The sequence below is a fragment of the Acinonyx jubatus genome, chromosome X (genome assembly GCF_027475565.1).
Source record: "Acinonyx jubatus isolate Ajub_Pintada_27869175 chromosome X, VMU_Ajub_asm_v1.0, whole genome shotgun sequence".
Lineage (NCBI taxonomy): Eukaryota > Metazoa > Chordata > Mammalia > Carnivora > Felidae > Acinonyx > Acinonyx jubatus.
In genome coordinates this window covers 122,104,461-122,129,775 of record NC_069389.1, presented here as the reverse complement: position 1 = coordinate 122,129,775, position 25,315 = coordinate 122,104,461, and the positions used below count along the sequence as shown (strand labels likewise).

At 47.1% G+C, this 25,315-nt stretch overlaps 1 protein-coding gene and 1 long non-coding RNA gene across 4 annotated transcripts; one reads left to right on the top strand and one right to left on the bottom strand.

Annotated features, from left to right (window-relative positions):
- Nucleotides 1–1,488: 1,488 nt before the first annotated feature.
- Nucleotides 1,489–6,172, top strand: LOC113597319 (uncharacterized). The gene is made up of 3 exons (XR_003418097.2): nt 1,489–1,903; nt 2,199–2,335; nt 3,822–6,172. It is a non-coding gene; the product is annotated as an uncharacterized LOC113597319 (long non-coding RNA).
- Nucleotides 6,173–20,414: 14,242 nt separating this feature from the next.
- PNMA3 (PNMA family member 3) lies at nt 20,415–23,830 on the bottom strand. 3 transcript variants are annotated; one of them, XR_008289903.1, is made up of 3 exons: nt 23,563–23,806; nt 21,285–23,280; nt 20,415–20,772 (listed from the first exon to the last, which is right to left on the bottom strand). XR_008289903.1 is itself a non-coding variant. In XM_053201843.1 (3 exons), the coding sequence occupies exons 2-3, from the start codon at nt 23,171–23,173 to the stop codon at nt 21,643–21,645; spliced, it is 1,410 nt and encodes a 469-aa protein (XP_053057818.1). In that variant the 5' UTR covers nt 23,174–23,280; nt 23,563–23,830; the 3' UTR covers nt 20,415–21,642. The 3 variants fall into 3 exon arrangements, 2 of the variants coding, with proteins under 2 accessions (XP_053057818.1, XP_053057817.1); XM_053201843.1 differs by having other exon boundaries at nt 20,415–21,747; nt 21,869–23,280; nt 23,563–23,830; XM_053201842.1 differs by having other exon boundaries at nt 20,415–23,280.
- Nucleotides 23,831–25,315: the final 1,485 nt, after the last annotated feature.

Here is a 25,315-nt window from a genome sequence, read left to right as displayed (position 1 = left end):
CATACTATCAGCATGGAGCCTGACACGGGGCTTGAACTCACGAACCGTGAGACCATGACCTGAGCCAAAATCAAGAGTTGTACACCTAACCAATTGAGCCCCCTAGACCCCCCAAGATGTTTTAAATCCCCAAGGAGACAGTGAGGATATTTTTAAGACCAGATGGTAATTACCTTTGAACTTGAATGTGTTTGAAAGCAACTACAAAAGCATTGGAAACATAAAAGAGCATAGTAACATATGTATTCGGAGAACAGTGAAAAGGACAGTTTTCCTGGAGTATGGAGTCTATGTGGGCAGGAGTTGGAGTAGATGAGGACAGACAGGTAGGTCAGGTCCAGGTTGGTAAAGGTCTGGAATATCACCTGAAGGAATGTGGTTTCATCTTTGAAGGAGTGCTTGCAGAGGATTTTTAAAAATAAACGTGCTGGGCCTAGGTTTGCTTTTCAGAATGGCCACTCTGGTGTAGACAATGGAATGGTAGAACATGAGATTAGAGGTGGCAGTAAATCCAGTTCTAAAACAATCACAGTAATCCAGCAGAAGGCTGTGGCAGTGGGGATGTCTCCCTACAAAGCAATGGCAGTTGAAGGGGCTTGAACTACTGTTGTAAGGATTTCTGGTGCCATGGGCCAAATGTGGGAACTGTCCCCTACCAGTCTTACCCTCCCTTAAAGACCACCTCCTTCATAAAGCCACTCTCAATCCATTATCACTACCCCCACCATACCCCACCCCCATCTCTCTTCCTTCTCTGTGGCTCCAGCAGGCTGTATGCTCTCTACAATAAAACTAATCATTTGACTTTGTAATCAGGGCATTCATTCTCAAATTGTTTGTTTGTTTTTTCTTTTTATATCCATTCATATTTTTTTAATTGAGATTCAAGTTAGTTAACATATAGTGTAGTATTGGTTTCAGGAGTAGAATATAGTGATTCATCACTTATATATAACACCCAGTGCTCATCCCAACAAGTGCCCTCCTTAATGCCCATCACCCATCTAGCCCATCCACCCTCCCACCTCCCCACTATCAACCCTCAGTTTTTTCTTTGTATTTAAGGGTCTTTTACGGTTTGCCTCCCTCTCTGCTTTTATCTTATTTTTGCTTCCCTTCCTCTATATTCATCTATTGTGTTTCTTAAATTCCACATATGAGTGAAATGATGATATTTGTCTTTCTCAGATTGACTTATTTAGTTTAGCATAATACACTCTAGTTCCATCCACCTTGTTGCAAATGGCAAGATTTAATTCTTTTTCATCACTGAGTAATATTCCAGTGTGTGTGTGTGTGTGTGTGTGTGTGTGTGTGTGTGTCCATTCATCATCAGTTGATGGACATTTGGGCTCTTTCCATACTTTGGCTATTGTTATAGCATTGCTATAAATATTGGGGTGCATGTGCTCCTTCATATCAGTATTTTTAAATCCTTTGCATAAATACCTGGTAGTGCAATTGCTGGGTCATAGGGTAGCTCTATTTTTTAACTTTTTGAGGAACCTCCATACTGTTCTCCAGAGTGGCTGCACCAGTTTGCATTCCCACCAACAGTGCAAAAGGTGCTGGGAAAACTGGACAGTAGCATGCAGAAGAATGAAACTGGACCACTTTCTACACCATACACAAAAATAAATTCAAAATGGGTGAAGGACCTAAATGTAATATAGGAAACCATCAGAATTCTGGAGGAGAAAACAGTCAGCAACTTCTTTGACCTCGGCTACAGCAACTTCTTACTAGACATGTCTCTGGAGGCAAAGGAAACAAAAGCAGAAATGAACTACTGGGACCTCATCAAAATAAAAAGCTTCTGCACAGCAGAGGAAACAATCAGAAAAACTAAAAGGCAACTGACCAAATGGCAGAAGATATTTGCAAATGACATTTTGGATAAAGGGTTAGTATCCAAAATCTATAAAGAACTTATCAAACTCAACACCCCAAAATCAAATTGTTTTAATTATTCTCCTGACAATTATTTATTGAGCAGGCAGAGATCTGGGGCTGGAAGGGATTAGAATTGGGAGTCCTCAGCATATACCACGGGGCAAATCAAGCCAGTTCCTTGCTGCTGAATTTCCTATCTCCACCATGCCCAGCATGTAGGGGCTCATTGGAATCTGCTTTAAGTGTTTTCTTCCCGATTAAATGACTTTCTTCTTGAGAGACATGTGCCCACTCTTTTTTTGTAGTTTCCATGGAGTAAAACACTCAGCTAGACATACACTAGGTACTCAGTAGGCATCGGACTTGGAGCCGAGGAGACCTTCCTGTCCATCTTCTCTTCCTACAATGCTACCAACTCCAGCCTTCCCCAAGGAGGCTCATGGTAAGTAGGAATGGTTTGGGTCTTTTAGGAGTCTGTAATATTCACAGATGTGCCCTCAGACTTTTGTCAAGAGGGTGGTAGTTAGCTGGCCCCTGCTCAGCAGGATGTGGGTAAGGATGGGACACCAGCGAAGTACAAGACCCTGATCTCCCTCGGTAAGGACAGCATTCCTTCTCTGGACCCTATGAGCCGGGGCTGGAGAGCCAGGGCTCTGATTTGTGTTTCCTATGGAGCCAGAAACAGATCGTTTCTGTTTCTGTTTTCTGTTGCAAGACCAGTGACAAATGGAATTGTTGATAAACTTCCTTATGGTGCTCACAGACTTTGGTCTCTCTGTCCTCTGATCTTCTAGGTCAGGGGTTTTCCTATCACATTTCATTGGAGATGACCAGATTTCCATTCTATCTGGGAAGGCAAAGCTAGTTGTTCCTTGCAGCTGAGAGTTTCCCACTCCTGCCCCCATACCCATCCTCCTTCCTTTCCTCCTGTCCTTCTTGGAAGTCACATTGGACCCTGTGGAGATATTCTTGGTACCACTGTGTGGTGTCCTAGAGTACCTTTTCCTCCTGGAAGCCAAGTGATTGGAATGGATCTGTGGGACACCACTGTGACCCTAGCACAAATATCTAAGTCCCCTTTATTTTTCAAAAACCAGGGATTCCAATTCCCAAACCAGACATGATTTCCCAGTTAGAGCAGCAGAGGAATCATGGATGCTTAAAGGAGAAGGGCCATGAAGCCTCTGTCTAGGTGAGTGAGTGAAAGCCAAGTAAGCTGATATCCTTATGGTTAGCAAAAGCGTGCAAGGCCTTTTTCACTTTCTGGTAGTGAGAGCAGTTTTATGTTTATTTTGTATCCCCCATAGGAGGTACTCATACCTGATCCATTCAGAGAAAGTGAAAACTGACCATTTGGAGACCCTGGATTGAAGTAAGGTTTGCAATTCTAGCTCTGAGAAGAAAAATGAACACTTTAAGGATTCTAAATGCTGTGTGGTGTTTTTGTTGGCCTCTGCTACCTACTCACATTCAGCATTCATAATTCTGTGTGAGGTGTTCCCAATTGCATTCTCCTTCACAGGACGTTTACATTCCAGTCAAAAGAATAGCGTGTTTAATAATGGCAAGTTGAGGGGCGCCTGGGTGGCTCAGTTGGTTGAGCGTCCGACTTCGACTCAGGTCACGATCTCACAGTGTGTGAGTTCGAGCCCTGTGTCAGGCTCTGTGCTGACAGCTTGGAGCCCAGAGCCTGCTTTGGATTCCGTGTCTCCCTCTCTCTCCCTGCCCCTCCTTCACTCACACTCGCTCTCTCTCTCTCTCTCTCTCTCTCTCTCAAAAATAAATAAACATTTAAATTTTTTTTTTAATTAATGGCAAGTTGACCCCAAAGAAAGGGTGGAAGTAGGGTGACAACGAAAACTATTTGTTGCATTTTGTGTTTTTTAAAAAGACATTCATTCATTTAACAAATAGATTTTTTTACCCAGATTGGCCCATGACAAAGATAATATGTGCTCAAAAAAATCGAGAGAGACATCCAGAAGAAAACACAAATGTCTTGAAATCCTAACTCCCAGAGCCAATCACCGTCAACCTTTGTATAAGCATTCTTCTGATCCCTTTCATCCCACACAACTACTTGTGGAGATGTGGCTACTCTGAGGTACGTGCTGTGATCCTTTACCTGCCATTTGGCCTTCATAGTGTGTTGTGGACAGCTCTCCGTGTCATTGCATATATATGTGTAGCTGGGTATTCATCCCCTTCAGTGGCTGCATAGCATTGCACTTTACCAGCATGTTATCCTCTATTTACCCCAGTCCACTATTGATAACTAGGTTGTTTCCAGATTTACATTATTCTATGCAACACCAAAGTCAAATAACCTTCTGTTACATCTTTGCAAACTTGTCAGGCTATCTTTTATGGATAAATTCCTCGCAGTGGCATTGATGGAGCAAATGGTGACGTTCAAGTCATCTAAAATACGCTATTTCCTTTAAACTCATGATACTTCTGAATCATTTTTAACTAAAAGCCAAATGCAGTGAATTGATCTTAGAAAAGTAATTGACAACATTTTCTAAAAGCTTCCCCAGGCCTGTGAGGAAGATTGATGATACTGGGATGTGGGGTTCCCTTTAACTTCTTCAATTTTCACCCAAGTCTCTATTGTTTTTACTTCTTCTGTGCCTCCCTCACAGATTGATGACTTTCCCCATTTTAGAACTGAACCCCTTAGCATTCACCATTTGTATTTTAGGTCGTCTCAAATTAGTACACAGGTAATGGCAACAGATAATAACAATAGCAAACACTTGTATGGCATGTACAGTGTGTCAGGCATGCAGTGGTATGTACTTTTCAAATATAGCTGAGTTCATCTTATAAAAAGTCTTAGGTAGAAATTGCCAACATCTTCATTTCACTGGTGAAGAAACGTAGGCCCTAAAAGACTAAATGATTTGTTCAAATTCAGACAGCAAATATGTGGTTGAGCCAGGAATAAAACCTGTGCAGTTTGGCTCCAGAAGCTTACAGGTTCATCTAAGCCAATGTGCCTTCCCTTGCCAGCTCACAAAGGTGGTAGACACAGGTGCTCCATGCCCTAGCTACTCAACTTCTGTGAGCAGCCAGTCATAATCCCCTCCTCCCCCAGCATCTCAGTTGAATTAAGATGTGGAAGTTACCTGTGTTCATTTGGTAGGATGTAAGCCTCTTCTTGTGTTTGAATGAACCCTCTAGAACTAATACAAGATCCTGCTTTCTACATCTCTCTTTCCCCTCCCTATTGTTCAAGGCCAAGTTCACCATACTCATTCTGGAACAAAAGTCTCTTCTGGTTCCTTATTCAAGGCAGTGGGCAATTTTGCATAGGACCTTCTTTCATGCAGTTCTAAACTTCAGGGCTGGAGGAAACTGGGATTTCTCCCTTCCTTGTTTGTAAATAATGTCTCTTGTTGGCAGAGTTTGTTTTAATCATAAAAGTATGTTGTGTTGGTTGCAGAAAAAAAATTTTACAGGCAGGAAAGTATAAAGAAGCAAATAAAATCACTTGTTAGAGGAAAGCACTATTAATGTTTTTAGTGTATTTCCTTCCATTATTTTTTATATACACATGTAAGTATATATGTACTTATACGTTATAACTACAAAAGATTATGGTCATGTATACTGGTTTTTGTTTGATTTTATAATCATAACCAGTTTTACAAATCATTAAAAAATCTTTAGGGGTGCCTTGGTGGTTCAGCCGGTTAAGCGTCCAACTCTTGGTTTCAGTTCAGGTCACAAGGTTTGAGTTCAAGCCCTGCATCAAGCTCTACACTGACAGTGCAGAGCCTGCTTGGGATTTTCTCTCTCTCCTTCTCTCTCTGCTCTTCCCGAGCATTCTCTCTCTCTCAAAAATAAATAAATAAACTCTTAAAAAAAGTTAAAAAATTCTTCAAAATCATGATATTTAATGACTATTTCATCATCTAGATATATAATTACTTTAATCATTTATGTGTTCTGGGAAATTTTAATTTTTTCCCTTTTCACTTACTTACACTGTTATGAACATCTTTGCATTTAAATGTCTCTCCACAGCTCTGTTTTTTCCCTCTAGAATAACTAGAAGAGGAATTTTCATGGTACTTGATTTGTGTTATGAATTGCTTGTCAAAAAGCTTTCCAGTTTACATTCTTGTAGAAGTATATGAGAATGCATATGTCCCTATACCCTGCCAGCATGTACTGTAGTTTTTAAAATCTCTGCCAGTTTGAAGAGGGGAAAACGGTTTTAATTTTGAACTTTTTTTTCAAGTGCTTATTGGCCATTTCTTGTTTTAGTCCCCTGTTCCCTCAGGCTCCCCTTTTAATGACAGGGGATCTGGCGAACCATAGACCCTTAACCTGGATATTTGGATTCTCTTACTCCTTCTAGTTTCCTCTTTAAAGCATGCCCTTCTGCTTGCACTCTGAAGCCCATCCTAATTTGTCCTCATACCCTTGTCCCCATAATTATTATGTCTTCTCTCCCTTCAGCAACTTCATCCTTTCCTCTTGAAGTCATGCATTCTCTGCCTTCCATCAGAATCAGAACTTCATACTTACTCCTATTCCCTTTTCTAGTATATGAAGTGTGAAGGAATTTGTCAAATTCCTCCAATGTGTACTTAACATGTGACCCCTGCTCCTGAAGGAGGTCCCCATTGGCTGGCCCTCATCCTTGTTCTCTTGTGCTTCTCTATGTTGGACAGTGCATATTTTCTTAAAAACACTTGCTTTGTGTCATTGTGCTACACTCCCAGTAGCTTTGGCTACTTCCGGGCCTCTTCCAAATGCTCCTTGGTTCCTTTCTCTTCACTAACTGTGTGTTTCACATTACATAGCTGCTAATCACTTGGTTCACTTAAGACACGTAGACCTTTTAGTGATTGCCTTGTAATGATTGAATGTTGTCGCCAGTGGGGCAGCTCAGACAGTAAATTCTGGGAGCTGTGGCCCTCAGGGTTGTATATTTGGAGGAGGGAGTTCCTGCCTCCTTGCTTAAGTTTCCTTGCCAAAATATGGTACAAAACTGAACTCTATTCATTAAAGCAAACTAAAACTTAGGTACTAACACAATGCCACCATAGGTTTCCTTCACAACAAACTTCATGTTTACAAATTGTTTTTCATCTATTTTTGACTGGGGTTCACTTGATGCCAGAATTTCACACTTCTCCTAGTGCTACAACATAGAACTCTAGACTGTAGAGTCACCAAGTCACTGTGGCATCAAAATAAACAAACAAATGGTTTAGAAAGAGACTACAGGTGGTATACACACGCACACATATGTACAATATAAATGAAGGAAACATCAGTCATCACCATGGAAGGATGATTCAGAGATGGTATCAGAACATTTAGCAATTTGGAGGAAAACAGAGCAGATCGTTAACACATGGCGTACTCTAAAATATATATCCACAGGATTAAAGGCTAAATGTAAAGACAAATATTAGAATAAAATACCAGTGAGTACTTACATCGGCTCTGGATAGAAAAGAATATTCTGAGCTTAAAAACAGTGAAAGCAGGGGTGCCTGGGTGGCTCAGTCGGTTAAGCGTCCGACATCAGCTCAGGTCATGATCTCATAGTTCGTGGGCTCGAGCCCCACATCGGGCTCTGTGCTGACAGCTCGGAGCCCGGAACCTGCTTCAGATTCTGTGTCTCCCTCTCTCTCTGCCCCTCAGCACCCCCCACCCTCTCTCTCTCTTTCAAAAATAAATAAACATTAAAAAGTTAAAAAAAGAAACAAAGACTTAAAGAACAGAGGTACATGGTTAATAGTGCTAAAGAAAAAAGCCAAAACATGAAATTGTACACATAAATAGCATAGCCTTAACTACGAAAACAAAACAAAACAAAACAAAACAAACAACAACTAAAAGTAACATCAATTCTCATTACATGCCAGGCACTGGGTTGAGCAACTGGGCCTGCGCTCTCTCCAAGAGTCCTCAGAGGAGCCCTGGCGGGAGGTGGGCACTCTTATGGCCCCTCTTCTCCAGATGAGAACTGGGTGCAGAAACATGCAGAGATTTGCTCAAAGTCCCACAGCCCCTCAGTGGATGTGCTGGGATTCTAGGTCAGGCTGGCAAGACCACACAGCCCGGCCCCTGGAAACAACGGAAAGAACCTCGAGGCATGTGGGTAGCAGTGACGGTCCTGGAAGCAGAGCCGACGGACACACGGCAGATTGCTAATGGTGACAGCTCTGAGAAATAGCTGAATGAAAGACATACCGCACATGGGGAGCAGTGATGGATGCTCCCTGGGTGGGGAGTATGTCGTGCTTCTGCCATCAAAGCAAAAACTCAAGAACGTCGATGTCTTTTTAAAGCCTCCAAGAAAGAGGTTGGATGTACATGTGTCACATACTCACGGCAACTGCATGCTTATGAGATGCGATGATGGTGAATTCTCAGCTTCTCTTCTGAGGCCTTTAGTCAAGCGTGCACTCCTAGACACAGTGGCAGAAGAGACCCAGTGGGGTATGCCCTAGTCTTCACCTCCCACATGCTCCTAGGCATGGCCCTGTTGCCAGCTTTCTGCTGGGGCAGGTGTTGGGATGTCTATCTGGCGTCCCCTGGGATGTCATCCCTTCCCTGTCTTGGGGCCCTACTGGGTGTCTCCTTGTGCACCATTTTTTTTGTGCACACCACCTGCTCACCCTTAGCCAGGTCAAACTTGTTGCACACGTGGTACCCTGGTCCAAGCATGATGACAAGCAAGGGTGGCCAGGACCCCTGGAAATGGAAAGGAAGAGAGCAACAGAAGGGCTAAGGCAGAAGTGGAACAGGCCTTTCGGCTCACCTTAGTCCCTGTTCCGGAAAGCACACCAGACGCCAGACACGGGGCCTGCAGACGTGGGCTCTAATCCCACCGTACCTGACCTTGGGGGACCCTCATGGCCTTCCCAGGCCCTCCGTCTGATGCTGTGGCTGTCCTCAGACCAGAAGATGTGGGGACCAGCACCAGGCTCTGTGGAAGCCCAGGGCAAAATGGACTCCCAGAGGGGAGGCAGATCAGTGGTTCAGGTGTGAAGTGCATGTCAGGCAGGACTCATGTCCCCATCTCCACTCCCACCCCATCCTGGGAGTCAGACTTCCTAGTAGAGACCAAGGAACAGGACTGAAAGGGCTTGGCACAGCTTTATAATTGGAGGGGATCTGGGCACATGGGCAGGAAGCAAGGTGAGGCTGCACAAGAAGATGGGGAGCCCCCCGTGGGGCCAGTGGGTTTGAGCTGGCATGAGGGGATGCCTTTGCCCACGTTGTCCCAGAGCCTTTGGGGTCTTTCCTGGGGCAGAAACTGGTCCCTGGGAGAGGCCTGGGTAAGGCCCCAGAGAGGCCACAGGGCCTCGGGGTGATCAGGGCCAGGCCACTGCCCACATACGCGGATCCTGTGGACCCCGTGTCCCTTGCCAGTCCTCTCACCGACCCCCTCAGCCTGCAGCAACCATGCAGTTTGAAACAAGGAGCTCCTGTCCCCTTAGATTGTACTTGGTGTTCCCAGGGCTGTGCTTCCTTGCCCCAGAGCGGAGCACATCGCCTGTTGCTGGAGGCCCTCAACCTCCTCAGGCACAACCCTCAGGACAACCCCTTCTGCCCTACCCCCTCGCCCACACCCCTGCTGGATCTGGGACAACTCCCTCTCCTGGGGCTCCAGCTGCACAGCTCCAAGCTGGGGCTTGTTACCTCAGGCCATGTCCCTGTCTCTCCAGGACTTCCTGAGGAACCTTAGGCTCTTAGTGGCTGTGTCCAGGCACAACTTGGTGGACAGGGGAAGGGGGTCTTCCTTTTCTCTGTCATTCAAGTACAGAGGAGTGGTGGTGGCATTCGCAACACCCTAGTTCAGAGGGCACTGTCCCACCGAGTCCATCCAGTGCAGCCTTGCCCAGGGCCAAGGCTCCCCTTTGATGTTGCCATCACCCCCAAAGAGGGCCCAAGCGCACCTTTTCCATCGTGGGGGCTCAGGGGTGCTGGGACTGTTGGGTGGAGGGGTGGGGAGAAGCTAGCTGGGCCTAGGGGCCTCCTCCATGCAGCCCCTGCCATTTGTAGGAACAGTTCCTTCTCCTTCCCCAGATGGACACAGTTTTCTACTCCTTTGCTTCTTTCTCTCCAGCCCCTTTGGGCTCCCGCTTTCTCCAAGATCTTTGCTCTACATACACAGGACCCAGTCATCTCCATTTTCTCCAGTCTCTCTGCCTTTGCTGCAGCCCTTAGCCCGGGAACTCAGGGATGTGGCCAGGGGAGAGAAACGCTCCAGAGAGAAGGCAGAGAAGGTGACAGTGGGGCAGAGAAACACTCTGATTTCATTTGTGCATAAACCTGCCCCATTTCCCCCCAACCACACACATAGAGACATGGTGGTTTGCCCTCTAGTGAGTACTTACATCAAGCACTTTCCCCCTTAACACTGATACCACCTTCCTCTTTCATTCAGAGCCATTTCTGGAAGGCCTTCTCTGGTCCAAGACTTGCACCAGATGCTGGCGATTCCAAACTGAATGTCATAATGAGGCCTGCTCCAGTGGTCCTTACAGTCAATGAGGGGAATGGACAATAAATCAAGGGGAAAATCTATATAATTGCAAATCATGGTCAATATGAAAACAAAAGGATGAAAAGTAAGCATTGAAGAAGAATTACTGTATTCAGGGTGGTTTAAAAAGCCACTTTAAGAAGGTGAGAGGATGAAAAGGAGCCCAAAGTTTGGGAGTACTGGGGAAAAGCCTGGGAAAGCAAAGGAACAACAAGGGTTTAACCTCTGAGGCAGGCGTTTTCAAGATATAAAAAGGCCTAAGCCCCTTGCCTGGAGTACAACCACTGAAAGGGACATGAGTGGGAGCTGCACTGGGAGGACTAGGCAAGGACCTCATAGGCCATGGACAGGAGTCAGGTAGCCATTGGAGTGTTCTGAGCCAAGCAGTGACGTGATCAGATAGGCAGTTTATTTTTTTTAATTTTTCTTATTTATTTAAATATAGAGAGCATGAGCAGGGGACAGACAGAGAGAGGGAGGGAGAGAGAGAATCCCAAGCAAGCTCCGTGCTGACAGTGGGGAGCCTGACACGGGGTGGCCGACATGAGGCTTGATCCCACAAACCATGAGATCATGACCTGAGCTGAAGTTAAGAGTCAGATGCTCAACCAACTGAGCCATCCAGGTGCCCCTTGAGATAAGCATTTTAGAATGACCCCCTGATTACTTTTTGGAAAATGGGTGCAGAAGAAACCCAAACAAGGGGTGAGTGGTTGGGAACATAGTGAGTTATCTTTGGTAAATATGGCAGTGGCATGGAGAGGCAGTAGCCATGAAGCAATGCAGAAGCACTCCAGGGAGGTGTGTCTGGGTAGGCCCCAAGCTTCACACTATAGCCCCCTTTTGCAAAGGCAGAGGAGTCTCTTTTGATGAATATTCACTTCTTACTCACTTCAAAATGAAGAGTATATATATATATATATATATATATATATATATAAAAGGCCCTTAATGGATTGGAACAGATTAGAAGCTCTGTGTGTACAGGGGTCAGAGAGACTTACTCACTGGAGGCCATGGTTGTGGAGTCAGAGGTAGGTGAACTGGGTTTCCTATGGTGGATTTACTCATGGTAGTGTCTGAAGGTCTCTTCTCTTGACCTAGTTTTTTGTTTTTTTTTTTTTCTCAATGGAGAAATTTTTTTTCATCTTTTGCCTGGGAGATATTCACCTTATTACCAGTGGTCTGGGAACTGGGTGGGAAATGGAGCTGGGTGTTTCACTGTTCATCTATCTACACCTTCACCTCATTTTCTAGTTTTTAGTAAGTGCTTCTACCCCAAGGCATGCATCAGCATTTGCTGGAATACTTCAGTCACCACACCTCAGTGGTTTATAACATTTCTTTCTCATGCACAGGCCTTTGGGTTGGTTGTGGTGTGCATCAGTTTATGGACATAGCTTCAGGTCTGCTCCATTTGTCTTCTCATTCTGGAACCCAAATGGAAAGAACAGTGGCTACCTGAGTAGGGCAGGGTCTCCTGATGGTTTAGGGCAGGGGTAGAATATGGCAAGCTAAATGACGCAATCACATTGAAGCCTCTCGCTGGACATGGTATACCTCATCTCCGTTCACATTTCATTGGCCAATGCAAGTCATGAATCAAAGCCCAAAGGAGTGGGGCATGGAAGTATTTTCTACCTACAGTGAACCATGGCAAGGACAGGGAGGGAAGGGAGACTTATGACCAAATAAATCTTCCTACGTCATCTGCGGAGGCAATGGTATTAGATGGAGACCTGAATGATGGGGAGGTGTTGGGCATCTGGAGAGGAAGAACACTCCCAAAGGAAGGAATAGCACATGAGAGCTTGGTGAGTCCCTAGAACTGGGAGATCTGAGTGGTTGGAGCAGAGTGAATAAGGGATCAGCATGAGGTGAGGTCAGATAGGCACCTGGGTCAGTGAGGCAGAAGGCCATGAGAAGAGGTCAAGATTCATTTCCAAGAGTGATATGAAGCCCCAGCCTGGCATATTTTAAGAGAGGGATGTGACAGGTTTGTATTTACTTTTTAAAGGATCTCTCTAGCTGCTTTGGGAAAGAAAGATGGAACGGGAAAGAAAGGTCACAAGAGGACCAAATAGGAGGTGAATGCAGTCAGTAGTTTAAGCTAAAGATACTGGCATTTTGGACTTATGGTGTAGCCATGGAGACAGAAGTTGGTGGGCTTGGAAGACTGCTGGAAGCTGAATGGACAGAACTCGGTGACAGAGTAAATGTGGGTGAGTAAGGGAGAGAAGGAGATGTGAGAATTTGGTCCCAGGCACCTACCTTGGATTACCACAGGGCTATGGTTATCATTTAGAAACAGAGAGGTGGGGGGAAGGGAGAGGGAGAGAAATATCAAGATCATAGGGCGTGGAGGAAAGGTCATTTCTAAACTGAGGAGTCTTGCTGGGACATACTGAGGTCTCTTAGGACAAAATAACCCAAAGAACCTTCCATGAGCAATAAAAGGGAGCCAAGTGGTGGGTCTGGCAGAGTGAGCTTGCAGCCTGAGAGGGGCTGGCCCAAGGCAAGTTCACCTCCAGGGCAAATGAGTCTGAGAAAGTGCAGCAAACTCTCCAGAGGCAGTTCACTGGAGTGTGATTCTTTTTATCATTATTATCATCGACAGTGGGTACCGCTGGGGAGAGGAATAGAGCATGTGGGACTGTAAGAGGTCCATGGTATGCTATTATATTTTGTTCCACCTAAATGTGGACCGTTTACATTCTTTTACGTATAATACATCATGTTATTACTGTGGGGCAAAAACCATGAAAACCATAAAGGAATTCACTATAATAATTGAATGTAGCATGGTATATATTTAAGAACTAGGGACATGAGCATGTTTCAGCTTTAGCTATGCCGTCTCATCACTGTGGGACATAGAGCAAGTCCATTTCCTCCATGGGCCTCAGTTTCCCCATCTGTACAATGAGGAAATGTCACTGTAACCTGCTTACTCTGAAGGCCTGGGACTCTGTAACCCTGAGGCTATCCTCATGTGGCCCATGTGCTTCCTCTTTCCTTAGTGCATCTTTACCCCTTCACCACTCCCAGGAGTTCAAATGGTCCCCATGGAGTGAGTGAAGGAGGAAGAGAAAAACTGTGCAGATGACTTTATGGAAGAGTTTTACTGAGAAGGAGCACAGAGAACCAGGGCTGTCATTAGAGGGAAATGTGAGGACAAAAGAGAGCCAGTATACGAGAGGCAGCCAGTACAGGTTTGGGACTTAAATGGATAGAGTGTGACACTGTAGTGGATGCTTGCTACATATTTGTTGGATTAAATTTACATTAAAGCAATCCTAGCAATGGAGATGCACAGTTGCAAAGCATGGAGAGAAGAGATGTAGTTGAAGTATTTACTTTTTAGGAAGGGATTTCGAGGGTAGTGAGGGAAATAATGTTTAATGTTTGATTTTGGACACACTAAAAATAAGAGACTCATGGAATTTTCAGTAGTCTTAGAAATTTGTATTGAAAACTTGGGAGAGAGTTAGAAGCTAGAAGTAGAGATTTGGAAGACATTGTTAAAGGTCATAGTTGAAGCCAGAACGAGATTATTCAGGGAGAGTGTAGTGTGAACTAAACACAAGGCAGAGAAGGGAACCTGAGAACTGAAACACTTCAGGGCCAGGAAAGGAAGAAGAACTGAAGAGGAAAGATAAACAGGAGATAGAGGGAAGGAAAGAACCATCCTCTTCATGGCTTGGAGAGGAAACATTCATCCAGGAGCTATAGTCTGCAAGAAAAGAGGGATACTGACTTGGAGTTAGTCAATGACTACAGGGAAAGGTAGAAGTTAGCAGAGTCTGATGACAGGATGGTTAAAGTTTGGTGTTTTTTAGGGAAGAGGGGAGGAGAATGATCTGCAAGTGACAATGAGTATCGGGTTCAGGAGGAGATTTGCCTCACATTCTTGTCCAAGTGTTTAAGACACATGTTTTAACTCTTAATGTTTATGAGCCTAGATTTTAGTATCATTCCTGTTATTCAGGTAAAGTAACAAGGCCAGAGAGTGAAAACTATAAATGGAAAATCTAGGACAGACGCCCAGGCAGTCTGGTGCCAGAGACTGGACTCTTACCACCATGCGGATTGCCTCCCAAGAGAAAAAAAGGAATATTCTGCTAAAAATTAATTGTATCTGTTACTATGGTTAATGCTATCTGAACCATAATCTTTGAGGCTATATTTTGGATTACCTAGTAGAATGGACTTATTGTGTTCCCCCAAAATTTGTATGGTGATGTCCTAACCCTTAATTTTTCATAATGTGAACTTATTTTGCCGTTAAATGTTCTACCAGTGAGGCATACCCTCTCTGCTAGAATGGGAACTTATTTTGAAATAGGGTCGTTGCAGATGTAATTTATTAAAATTGAGTAGTTTGGGCCTCTAATCCAATATGACTGATGCTCTTTTAAAAAGTATAATGTTGAGGGGCGCCTCGGTGGCTCAGTTTGCTAAGCGTCCAATTGCGGCTCTACTTATGATCTCACAGTTTGTGTGTTTGAGCCCCTTGTCGGGCTTTGCACTTGACAGCTCAGAGTCTGGAGCCTCCTTCGGATTTTGTGTCTCCCTCTCTCTCTGCCCCTCCCCTGCTCACACTCTCTCTGTTTCTCAAAAATAAGTAAACCTTAAAAAATTTTAAGTAGAAATTTTGATGCAGAGGCATACACAGGTAGATAATGCTTGTGTACATTGGTTTTGTGCTGCCACATACCAAGGCTACCAGAAGTTTGGAGAAAGACATGGAACAGGTCCTTTCTTAGCATCTCTAGAAGGAACAAACTCTGCTGACACCTCTATTTCCAACTTCTAGCCTCCAGAACTTTGAGACAATAAATTTTTGTTTTTTGAGAAATTGCCACCCAGTTCAAGGTAACTTTTACTACAGCCCAAGCAGCCTAATACACCTGGGAAAGCTTTATTCCCCTTGAATTCATATCCTAGGGGATATTATAGGAACTTCTTGGCTTTCTTTTTTTGCACTAGCTCTGAAGCCTTTGTAGTGCTTGCCCACATATCATGGGAGGGTTGGGACCCTAGTTGCCAAGGAAACTCTAGGGTTTGGCTGGTGTTGGCCTTGTGTATCTGCTGTTCTGTGTTGAGCTGTCACCTGCCTCCTGATGGGCTTCTGAGGTTAGGCTCCTCCTCTGTGTTCTTGTTGGTGGCCTCTTTTTGTCTCCCCAAAGCTCTTGTCAGCCACAGAGAAACCAGACTATAATTTCTTCAAATCTTGAGGGTGTGTATGAGGAGGCCCATGATCAGGATCCCTGAAGGGAATGACACAGAAGTGTTCCCTGTAGGCAAAGAGGTTGTGAGCAATCCAGTAAGACACTTGTCACTAGCAGTGACAACTGTAAGCAAGGTGTCTGGCCTAAATTGGGATGACCTAATGGGGCAAAGTTGGGCCAAATTGATCCTGCCTGAGTTTGTGGTATTCACATACTCCTTGGCAGAACTGAGCCTTTTCAGGTCAACTCACACAAGAAGGCAGCTACCAGTACATGGCCTCCAGACAGAACCTAGGCCCTCCCTCTTGGGGGACATCAAATGCCCCCATGGCATGTATCTTTGATTTAGAGAGAAGCAGATACTAGCTGAGAAAGATATCTCCCTCTAAGGAGTGGGAGATGGCTAGGTAAAATGCTGTTTTCCAATGGAGAAGTTTGGCCCAAGTCAAACTGCAAAGAGATCCTGTCCATCAGGAATCTGTTTGACTCCCAGCTCTGATGTTCCTCCAACCTCAGTAGATAACACTTATTTCACTCACCAGCTGGATCCCGGTAGCCACTTCTGATATAACACAAGTGCTCCTTCTAGTCCATCACCAACACTGCTTTCTCACTGACTTCTCTAGTTCACAGACATGAGCATGTTATCCCTCTCCTGTAAAAACTTCTGGGGAAGTGATACTTCATTTGAGATTCTGGTTGCCTACTTCACATGTGGAACAGAAGTCCAAAGTTAGCATGGGTACCACAGGAACTTCATAACCCCATACAACTTCCCTGTGGAACTGCTCCCTCTTCTTGCCCCTCTATCCATCACTCCAGACCCCGTCTACACCAGCCTTTTCCCCAGACACCAGATATCCTCTGACCATTCAACTCCATCCACTACAGGATAAGGGTCTTGGCTGTGAGGAGCTTACCAGGATTGTGAGGCCTGAGAGAAGGCAAGCAGTCAAGGTGGGGTCAAAGATCAGCCCAGATTTTGGTATGGAGGTACTTTACAGTCTATGGCAAAGGGAGGGGAAATCCAAACAGAATGTGGAAGTCTTGCTGAGTTGTGGATTTTTATGTTCCCCACTTTGCAAGCAGTATAGTAGAGAGAAGGGAACTGGGCATAGACAGAGCCCAGAGTATTGCACAAAGCTCTCACTGAGATTATGACTGAATACTAATGCTGCATGCTCAGATTGAGACATTACAAGTTTTGGCACAGAACACCCTCCAGGAGCTGTAAGATGGAGAACTACCAGACCTTACACAGTGTTCCCACCAGCCAGAGCGGAGAGACCATATTGAAGTCCCCAGATGTTCATCACAGAACCCAGTAAGGCCATACATTAGGAGAATGGTTCATGTAGCTCTACAAGACCTATATTAACAAGACCTAAAAATGAGCCTTAAGAAGCTCATTCTGGTCTGTAAGTAAACAAACTCCATGATGGAACAAAACTCAACCCAGAAATAAGGTAAACAAAACCAAGACACTTAACAACCTAACAACCAAATGGCAGACTTCTATGCAAAATTTCTAGATATGTGAAGGAAGAAAACATGACCCATAACCAAGGGGGAAATGTACCAGTAGGTTCAGAAATAGCAAGGATGATGGGGTTAACACATAAAGACTTAAATACAGCAATTGGAAACAAATGTGCTACCGAATTGAAAGAGAAGCATGAATATAATGAAGGAACCAATGAGTAAAAGTCTCAGCAGGGAAATGATAACTATAATGAAGAAACAAATGGAAACTCTATAACTGAAAAATACAGAAGAGGGAATATAGAAAACTGTAATAGACCCACAGGTACACAGTTAATTGATTTTTGACCAACACTCCAAATAAAATCCATGTCAAAATGAAAAGGTTTCAAATGCATCCTGACTCCACACATCCCCTAAAATACAAAAATTGGTTTAGGTACATCCCAAGACATAAATGCAAAAGCTAAAACTACAGAGCTTCTAGAGGAAAACAGATGTTTTCTGTAAAACATTTGTAAATGTAGGCCAAGCAAAGATCTCTTAGGCAGGACCCAGAAACTAGTCACTGTAGAAGAAAATAAATAATGCAATGGACCTCATCATAGTTAAATCCATCTGCTTATGAACAGACACCACTAAGAATATGCATAGACAAGACACAACATGTAGAAAATAGTCCCAACATATATATCTTATAAAGGGCTTATATCCAAAGTGTTTTGACAATTTGCACAAGCCACTAATAAAACAAGGGAAAGGATCCTACTTGAAAACTGGGCAAGAGACTTGAATAGGCAGTTCACTGAGGAAGATAGCTAAGAAGCACACAAAAAGTGCTCCATATCATTAGTCATCCCAAAAATGCAAATTAGTATCACAATGAGATACCACTATGAGTCACTGACCAGAATGGCTAAAAGTTCAAAGCTGACAACCCCAAATTTTTGAGAAGCCCAAGAAAGAGATACTACTGATGGGAATACAAATTGTCATAACAGCTTTGCAAATCTGTGAGGAGTTTCTTATAAACATAGCCCTACTCTGTGGCATAGTAATTTCAATGCTAGGTATTTATTCAGGAGAAAGGAAAACAAACGTCCACAAAAAGACACAAATAGATGTTCACATAGGCTTTGATCACACACCAATATTAGTAACACACACAGCTGTAGACACCTTGATAACAGTAATGTACCAGGGGCTGCAGATGGATGATTGCATAGTAGGCCCAGCTGTACCACTCATCAGTTGCCACCAACAGAAGTCTTGCTCTTGTTTTGTGAAGCAGTGACATGTGCCTTGTTCTACCTTCTTCCAACTTTCTTGATTCCTCAAAGAAATAAAAAAACACCAACCATCTGACACATGCACTCATACAAAACTCACACATCTTCTCATTTGTTCACTCATACACTAACACATGTACACTCCCCCATTAGCACACATTCACTCATACTCATGCACACACTACCTCACACAAACTCATACATATGCACACACTCACACTCATACACCAGACACTTTCACTCATGAACACATTCATGCACACTCACATATATACACTGACACAAATCCACTTATACACACTAACATTCATATATACACTTGGCTACCCACATACTCTCAGTCACTCACACATAGTCATGTACATACAAACTTATACATGCTCACAAACACATACTCACACACACACAAGACACATTACCCATGTACACAATTATACATACTCACATGCATTCACTCACACATGCTTATTTTGCTCATTCACATATATACACACAATGACACACATTTTCACTGATACTAACGTATATAAACATACATCCACATACCTACATACTCACATAGTCACACACACTCATCCACATACAAACTAACACATATTCACCCATGCTCACACTCAACACACACATTTACATACATTTACTAACACATTCACAGACTTACACAGTTGATCACACATTCACACACATTTACTGACACACATATAGGCACATATTCACACACTCATACACTCATACTTTCACACAATTACATTTTACACACACTTACAGATACATTGACACAGGCTGGCCTGATTTTGATGCTCCAGGTCTGGATGCCCTGAGCCCCAACGAGGCAGTGAGGGATCTTGGAGTCTCTGGCGACTGCCTGCTGTTCCTCACCCTCCCTTATTCCTGGAAGTTCCCTGGGAATCCAGACAGCCACTACACACTCCCACCAGCATCCTCTTCACTGGCACCATCTGGCTCTGCTTAGCTTCATTCCTTTGCCAAGGTCCGTAAGACACTGTTTCTTAAATGTTGGCCACCTTTTGCAATTAAGACATTTCAAATCTCTCATGGACCTTATCCTACACATACTCTCATGTTGACCAGGCAACTGTTTCCCCTCTACACCCACACCCCCAGGTGAACTTTCCCTCAATTGCCCATAGCAGAGGCAAGACTCAGCTGAAACATTCAATGAAATTTATTGAAGAGAAACATTTACTGAAACCATTGAAGAGAGGGAATGACAACACAGAGAGGAATGTCTAATGGCCACTACAGCCCACAGGTTGCGAACCCCTACTCTTGGGGTCCTGAACAAGGTGCCTCTGTTTCCCCCAACACCATGGCCCTCCTGCCATAGTCTCCCTTCCTGAGGGCCCCACGATCGGCCTCTGGCCAGGATGATGGATGCCATGGAGGGCCAGGATGATGGAGAGCCATGGCCCCTCACTCCAGAGCACTCTCCACTCTGGCCAACATGGTGGGGCCTGGTCCTGCCCTATGGCCTGCACAGGACAGTCACAGGATGCTGGAAAATGCAGCACGGGGTACTCAGACAAGCCGAAGAAACTGAGTCACAAGTACCAAGAGAATGGCACATCAGAGCACGGTTTCCATGGAGACTCCCACAGGCCACCTCTGCCCTTGGTCCAGTTCCTCCTTCCTGAGGTCACGGGGTGAGCACCAGCCATGCTCTCTTCTGTCCTTCCCGCCATCTCCTGGGATTGGGCTCGAGAGGTCTCCGGGGTGGGGTGGGGGCAGCTGCTCAGATAAGAACACACACACATCTCCACAAGAACAAGCAGCAGTTGGCCTAAATCTACACCGAGGAAGCAGAGGTTGAGCTCACGACACCGGACGAGAGCGAGCAGAGCCTGGGCTCGCACTGAAGCTTGTGGCACACACCCGGGGCTGAGAGGTGGCTGCTGCGTTAGGCCAGGACACCCGCCGCGGGCTCCTGGACACCTCAGGGCTCTGCACGGGAATGGTAACTAGGGTGTGTGTAGAGGGAGCTCGGGGGTGAAACTTGACATGGGGGTCACTGAGGGGCCTACAGAGACACAAGTGGGCTTCCCAGAGCATGGAGTGACGTGCTCCAGGGGTCAGTGAATGAGGGTCCCCCTCTTGGGCGGCCCGAGGGGCTGGCACCCTTGAGACGGCTCCTAACATCTCCCAGGCCAGTGTGGGTGGCAGACATTTTCAGGTGCCCCTCACCTAGGCTAGGGCCAGCCACTCAGGAGTGCTTCCCAGGCTGGCTGCCTGAACTGGCAGGGTTTGGTGCTGGCCTTGGCATTGCCAGCTGCTGAGTTGTCGTTCACCAGGCCAGTCCCATGCCTCCTTGCCTGCAGGCTCCTGGTCTCCAGTGGCACTGTATAAACAAAAGCAGAACAACCTCCCACCACCAAGCCCTACCCCCTCCTCCTCCTCTCCTCTACCCTTTTCTCCTCCTCCTTCTTTACCTCTTTCTCTTCCTTCTCTCCTACACCCTTTTCTCCTCCTCCTCTTCCACTTCCTTCTCTTTCTCTTCCTCCTCCTCCTGCTTTGGAACCAAAGTTTCTCTGCTACACACTCACACCAAAGCCAGCTGTGAGGCACTGGCCCACCAAGTACCAGTACTCCCACCTGCCAGGCTGAGCTGAAGCTCTGGCCCAAGGATCTTCTCCTTGTAGTTTTTGCTCTCCTTGCCCCTATAGCCCTTCCAGGCTGCAGCAGAAGGAAACTGCCTGTAGGCTGGTGCTAGGCTCCCAGAGCCTTTGGTTCTCCTGCCCTCACTTGTGCAGGGGCTTGAGGGCTCTGCCTTCCTGGGGGTCCCCTAGAATAGTGTAGATAGATAATCTTGAAAACAGGCTGGACCATGTGGCCTCCTGTCTGGGGCATTACCTGTCTGTTGTACAGCTCTTCTTTGCCTGAGATGACTCCTTCAGGCAGGGCTGGTCCTGGGGAAGGCTCCTCCAGGCCCCACGTGGCCTGCGAGCCAGTTGGCATCTTTAGCTCAGAGCCCACAGGGTGGGCATTTGGGGGTGGCCAGATGATGGGGCTGATGAATGAGTCCCCAGCTCTACTTTCTTCAGCCTCTGCTGTGTTGGGGTCTTTGCCTGCAGCTGGTGCACCCCATGTGCTGGGTGGGGCAACCCCCCAGTTGTGTCTCTGGCACTTCTTCAGTGCACTGTTGGCCTTCACTGAGTCCCATGTAGCTTGGTGAGTGGAGTCTTTTTCATCTGGCAGAGGATGAGGGGGCTCAGCCTGGGCATGGCTTCTTTGCCCCTCTACCCCACTCAAGTCCCCTGCTGTTTCTGTGGGCTGCCCCTTTCCCTTTTTCCAATATCTCTTTTGTTTCCTCTGCCTGAAATAAGAAGAGGTGCCTTGTTCTCCTGAGCCTACTTGGCTTTGGGCTTGGGATGGCTCTTTTCCCAAGCCCTGTTCCCATTTCCCGACTCCATTGCAGCCTGTCTCTTCTGCTTTACCAAGAGCGGGTTTGGAGGGTTGCTACACTGTGCCCTGATGTGGCCATCTTCTCCACAGCTATAGCAGAATGTGTGATGTTTCCGTTTTCCTGAACCTCGGGAGCTGGCCCTTAGCACACGCCCCCTTCGATGCTGTCCTCTGCCTCTCCTGCGCCGGGAACCTTGGGAAGGCCTGGCCTGAAGAGTGCTGCCAGGGGCAGCAAAAGACACTGCTCTGAGAGCATTGGCTCTGGCAGATGGCCTTACTCCTGCATCCAGCCCCTGTAGCCTCCCCCTTTCTGGACCAAAAGTGGCCTCCCACTCCTCCTCCTCACGCAGGAGCTTCACCAGTGCCAGAAAACCAGGTGGTTTCCTTCGCTGTTTCATCAACTTAAGCCTGTCTCGAAGTTTGTCAGTAAGGGTAGCCCCACTTAAGACTTGTTTCAGGCGAGCCTGATTCACATTCCTTCGCAATACTGCATTTTTTTCTACAGCTCTTTGGAGCAGGGGTTCCAAACGCAACACAAAGCTGGAGACTTTCTCTCCCACCTCCTGATAGGCCTTATAAAATTTCACATGGGCGATTTTACGACTTTCCACAGGTCCAAATACCTGTTGCAGGGCTGCCAGGCACTCCTCCACAGTTATGGCAGCATTGTTGGCCCGGAGCCCACTGACCACCTGCAGAGCAGGGCCCCGCAAGCATTCCATCAGCCGCCGCCTCTTTTCACCCTCAGGCACCTGCCACATCTGTAGCACCTCAGTGGTGTGCTCAAGCCAGGCTTCAAAGGCCAACGCCCCTGGGATGGACACAGTGTTCCCAGAAAAGACTCTTAGTTCTCTGTACAACATTTGTTCTAGCAGAGGCTGCACTGCTGCCCCCAGGGTCTGGGCCCAGGTCCAGAAGTCAGGTGATATGGCCACTCTTGGAGCAGGGCAGTTGGTGTCTGATCCAAGCACTCTGTTCATATCTGACACTGTCCGCCTCTCCTCCTCTAAGAAGCGGTTCAGTCTATTGAGAAATTCCCCATCTGAGTTCCGAGGTTTTACAACCACTTCCCAGGGCCCTCCCTTTCCGGGTATTTCCCTGGGGATCAAAGCATAGTCAATATCTTGGGCAAGCTCCAAGAGAAATGCTTGGGCATTCTCTTCCCTCCTGAACATCCTGCCAATGACCCTATACCTGCCCAGGTGCCTGAGAGCATCCTGAAGAGTCTCCTCAAATTCATCCTCACCACAGTCCTCAGGAATCCCCAGGATAAGCATGGACCTCTGCGTGTTCAGATGTTCCCCCCGACACCAATCCTGCAACAGGGTCAATGGCATGTCCCCAATCTCTGTGGAGCCTAATTTAGGGGATAATAATCACTGCGTGGTGCACATGTATCAGGCCAACTCCCAGGGCGACAGCAGACAGCCCAGATCTCCACAGCCTGTGAATACAAACGAGGCGAGAGCGAGGTTAAGCGCCCCCCCCTCCGCCCCGCCGCGCCCACCCCCCAGGTGACCCTCCTCCCCCGGGGCGGTGCCTTTGCAGCCCAGGCTAGACCCCTGCCCCGCCTTCCACCCGCCCGCCGGGGCCACGGCCCCCTCCCCACCGCGTCCCTCTCGCCCCCGCGGGCTGCCGCAGTCCTACTGGGGCGGGCGGAGGGCAGGCGGCGGGCGGGCGGGTCTCCCGGAGGGCTGAGCGCACCCTCCCCGGTTCTGGTACCTACCTTCCTCTGGGTCGGGGTCCTTCCTCGTCGAGGTCCCAGCAGGTGGGGCGCAGGGGCTGCGCCGAGCGGCAGCGGGGTCGTGCGCCCCTCTTTTCCTGGCTGCCTCTCACTCCCTCTCCTTCTTCCTCTCCCTGTCCCTCTCTCAGCGCGGCACGTGGGCTAGCGCGCCGGCGCCTGCTCGCCACCACTCTCTGCAGTGCGGACTCGGGGCGGGGGCGCAGTGGCGGCGGAGCGCGGACCCTCCGCGTCGCCCCGGAGACCGCCGGGCCATTGGCGCGCGCGGGTCACGCGGCCAGGCTGTGGCCACCGCCGCGGGCACCCCGGGACTGCGCGTGACGTCACCTGCTCCTTCCCCCGCCCCCGAGGGGGCGCTGGCACAGGTGGGGATCCTGGGGACCCGAGAGCCAGTGCCCCCATCCTAGACCCAACCCTGCCCACCTCCCGCCCCTCCCGGAACATGCTCTCGGGGCGTCAGCCTGGCGAGGGGTCCATATCCCCGGGTGCCCACCAGAGAGCCGCTGGGCAGGCCCGAGATGCGCCCGCCAGCGCTGCATTCTGGCATGGGTGGAGCGCGGGATGGGGGCGCGTTCTGGGGCTCCTTCACCTGTTTCCGCCCCTCCTCCACTCCACCCAGACCGGGTCCTGTCCCAGCTAGGCGAGAAGCACTTCGTCCGGGTGCTACTACGTGGAATAGATGCCACCTGCGCACATGAGCGCTCGCACACACCACCGCAACCAGGGGTCAGCAGTCCCCATACTCGCGCGGGGGCCGTGGTCGCTGTGGGCACACGACGGGCCAAGATGCGTCGCTGCCCCAGTGCCAGGGCCCTGCCCCAAGGAGGGTGACCCAGCGTACTGGTTTGCTTGGTCCTTTTCCATTTTGAGTGCTGCAAGTCCACTGTCTGGAAAAGAAAGCACTCCATTTGGAGCCCAATCCCTTGGACCTGCCTTTTCGTGATGGCAGTGGGCTGTGGGTTGTACTGCATCTGTAGGGTCCCAGTGGTATCAGAAAGAGGAAAGGAATGATTGCCCTACAGGCAAAAGGTCCAGTGGTCTGTGCTCCTGTCTGCTCTGCCAACTACATCCTCACCTCCTGTGTGCAGAGCTCTCCCAAGCTACAGAAGGAGGGACCTGTGGTGGATGCCCAGGTTAGGCTCACCCATCCAGCCAAGTCTGGAGAGACACCTTGTACTGGGTGTGGCATAGAACTCTTCACTTGCTGCTATAAACATTGGGGTACAAGTGCCCCTTAAATACTGAGAACAAACTGAGGGTTGATGGGGGTGGGGGAGAGGGGAAAGTGGGTGATGGGCATTGAGGGGGGCGCCTGTTGGGATGAGCACTGGGTGTTGTATGGAAACTAATTTGACAATAAATTATATTTTAAAAATAAAAAAAGAACTGTTCACTTGCATTCCCACTCCACATTGTGATGATGCATTCTGTTTGCCTGACAGGGACCATGTAATAATGACCTCTAAGTGCTTTTCTCTGCTGAAACTGGATAAACGTTCCTACCATGACTTCATAAAACTTATTTCTTTTACCTCTTACCAGAACCCTGAGAGGTAGGTATTAGCATCCTTATTTGACTCATGAGGCTCATAGAGGTGAAGGGACATATACAAAAGCATGCACCTTAATGCAGGTGGAATTGAAATTAGATTCTAAATTGGTCCCCATAACCCTTTGAGTAGACTTAGGACCATTTCTATTCTGGTTATGTCATCCACATTAGAATTACTTCCCTTAT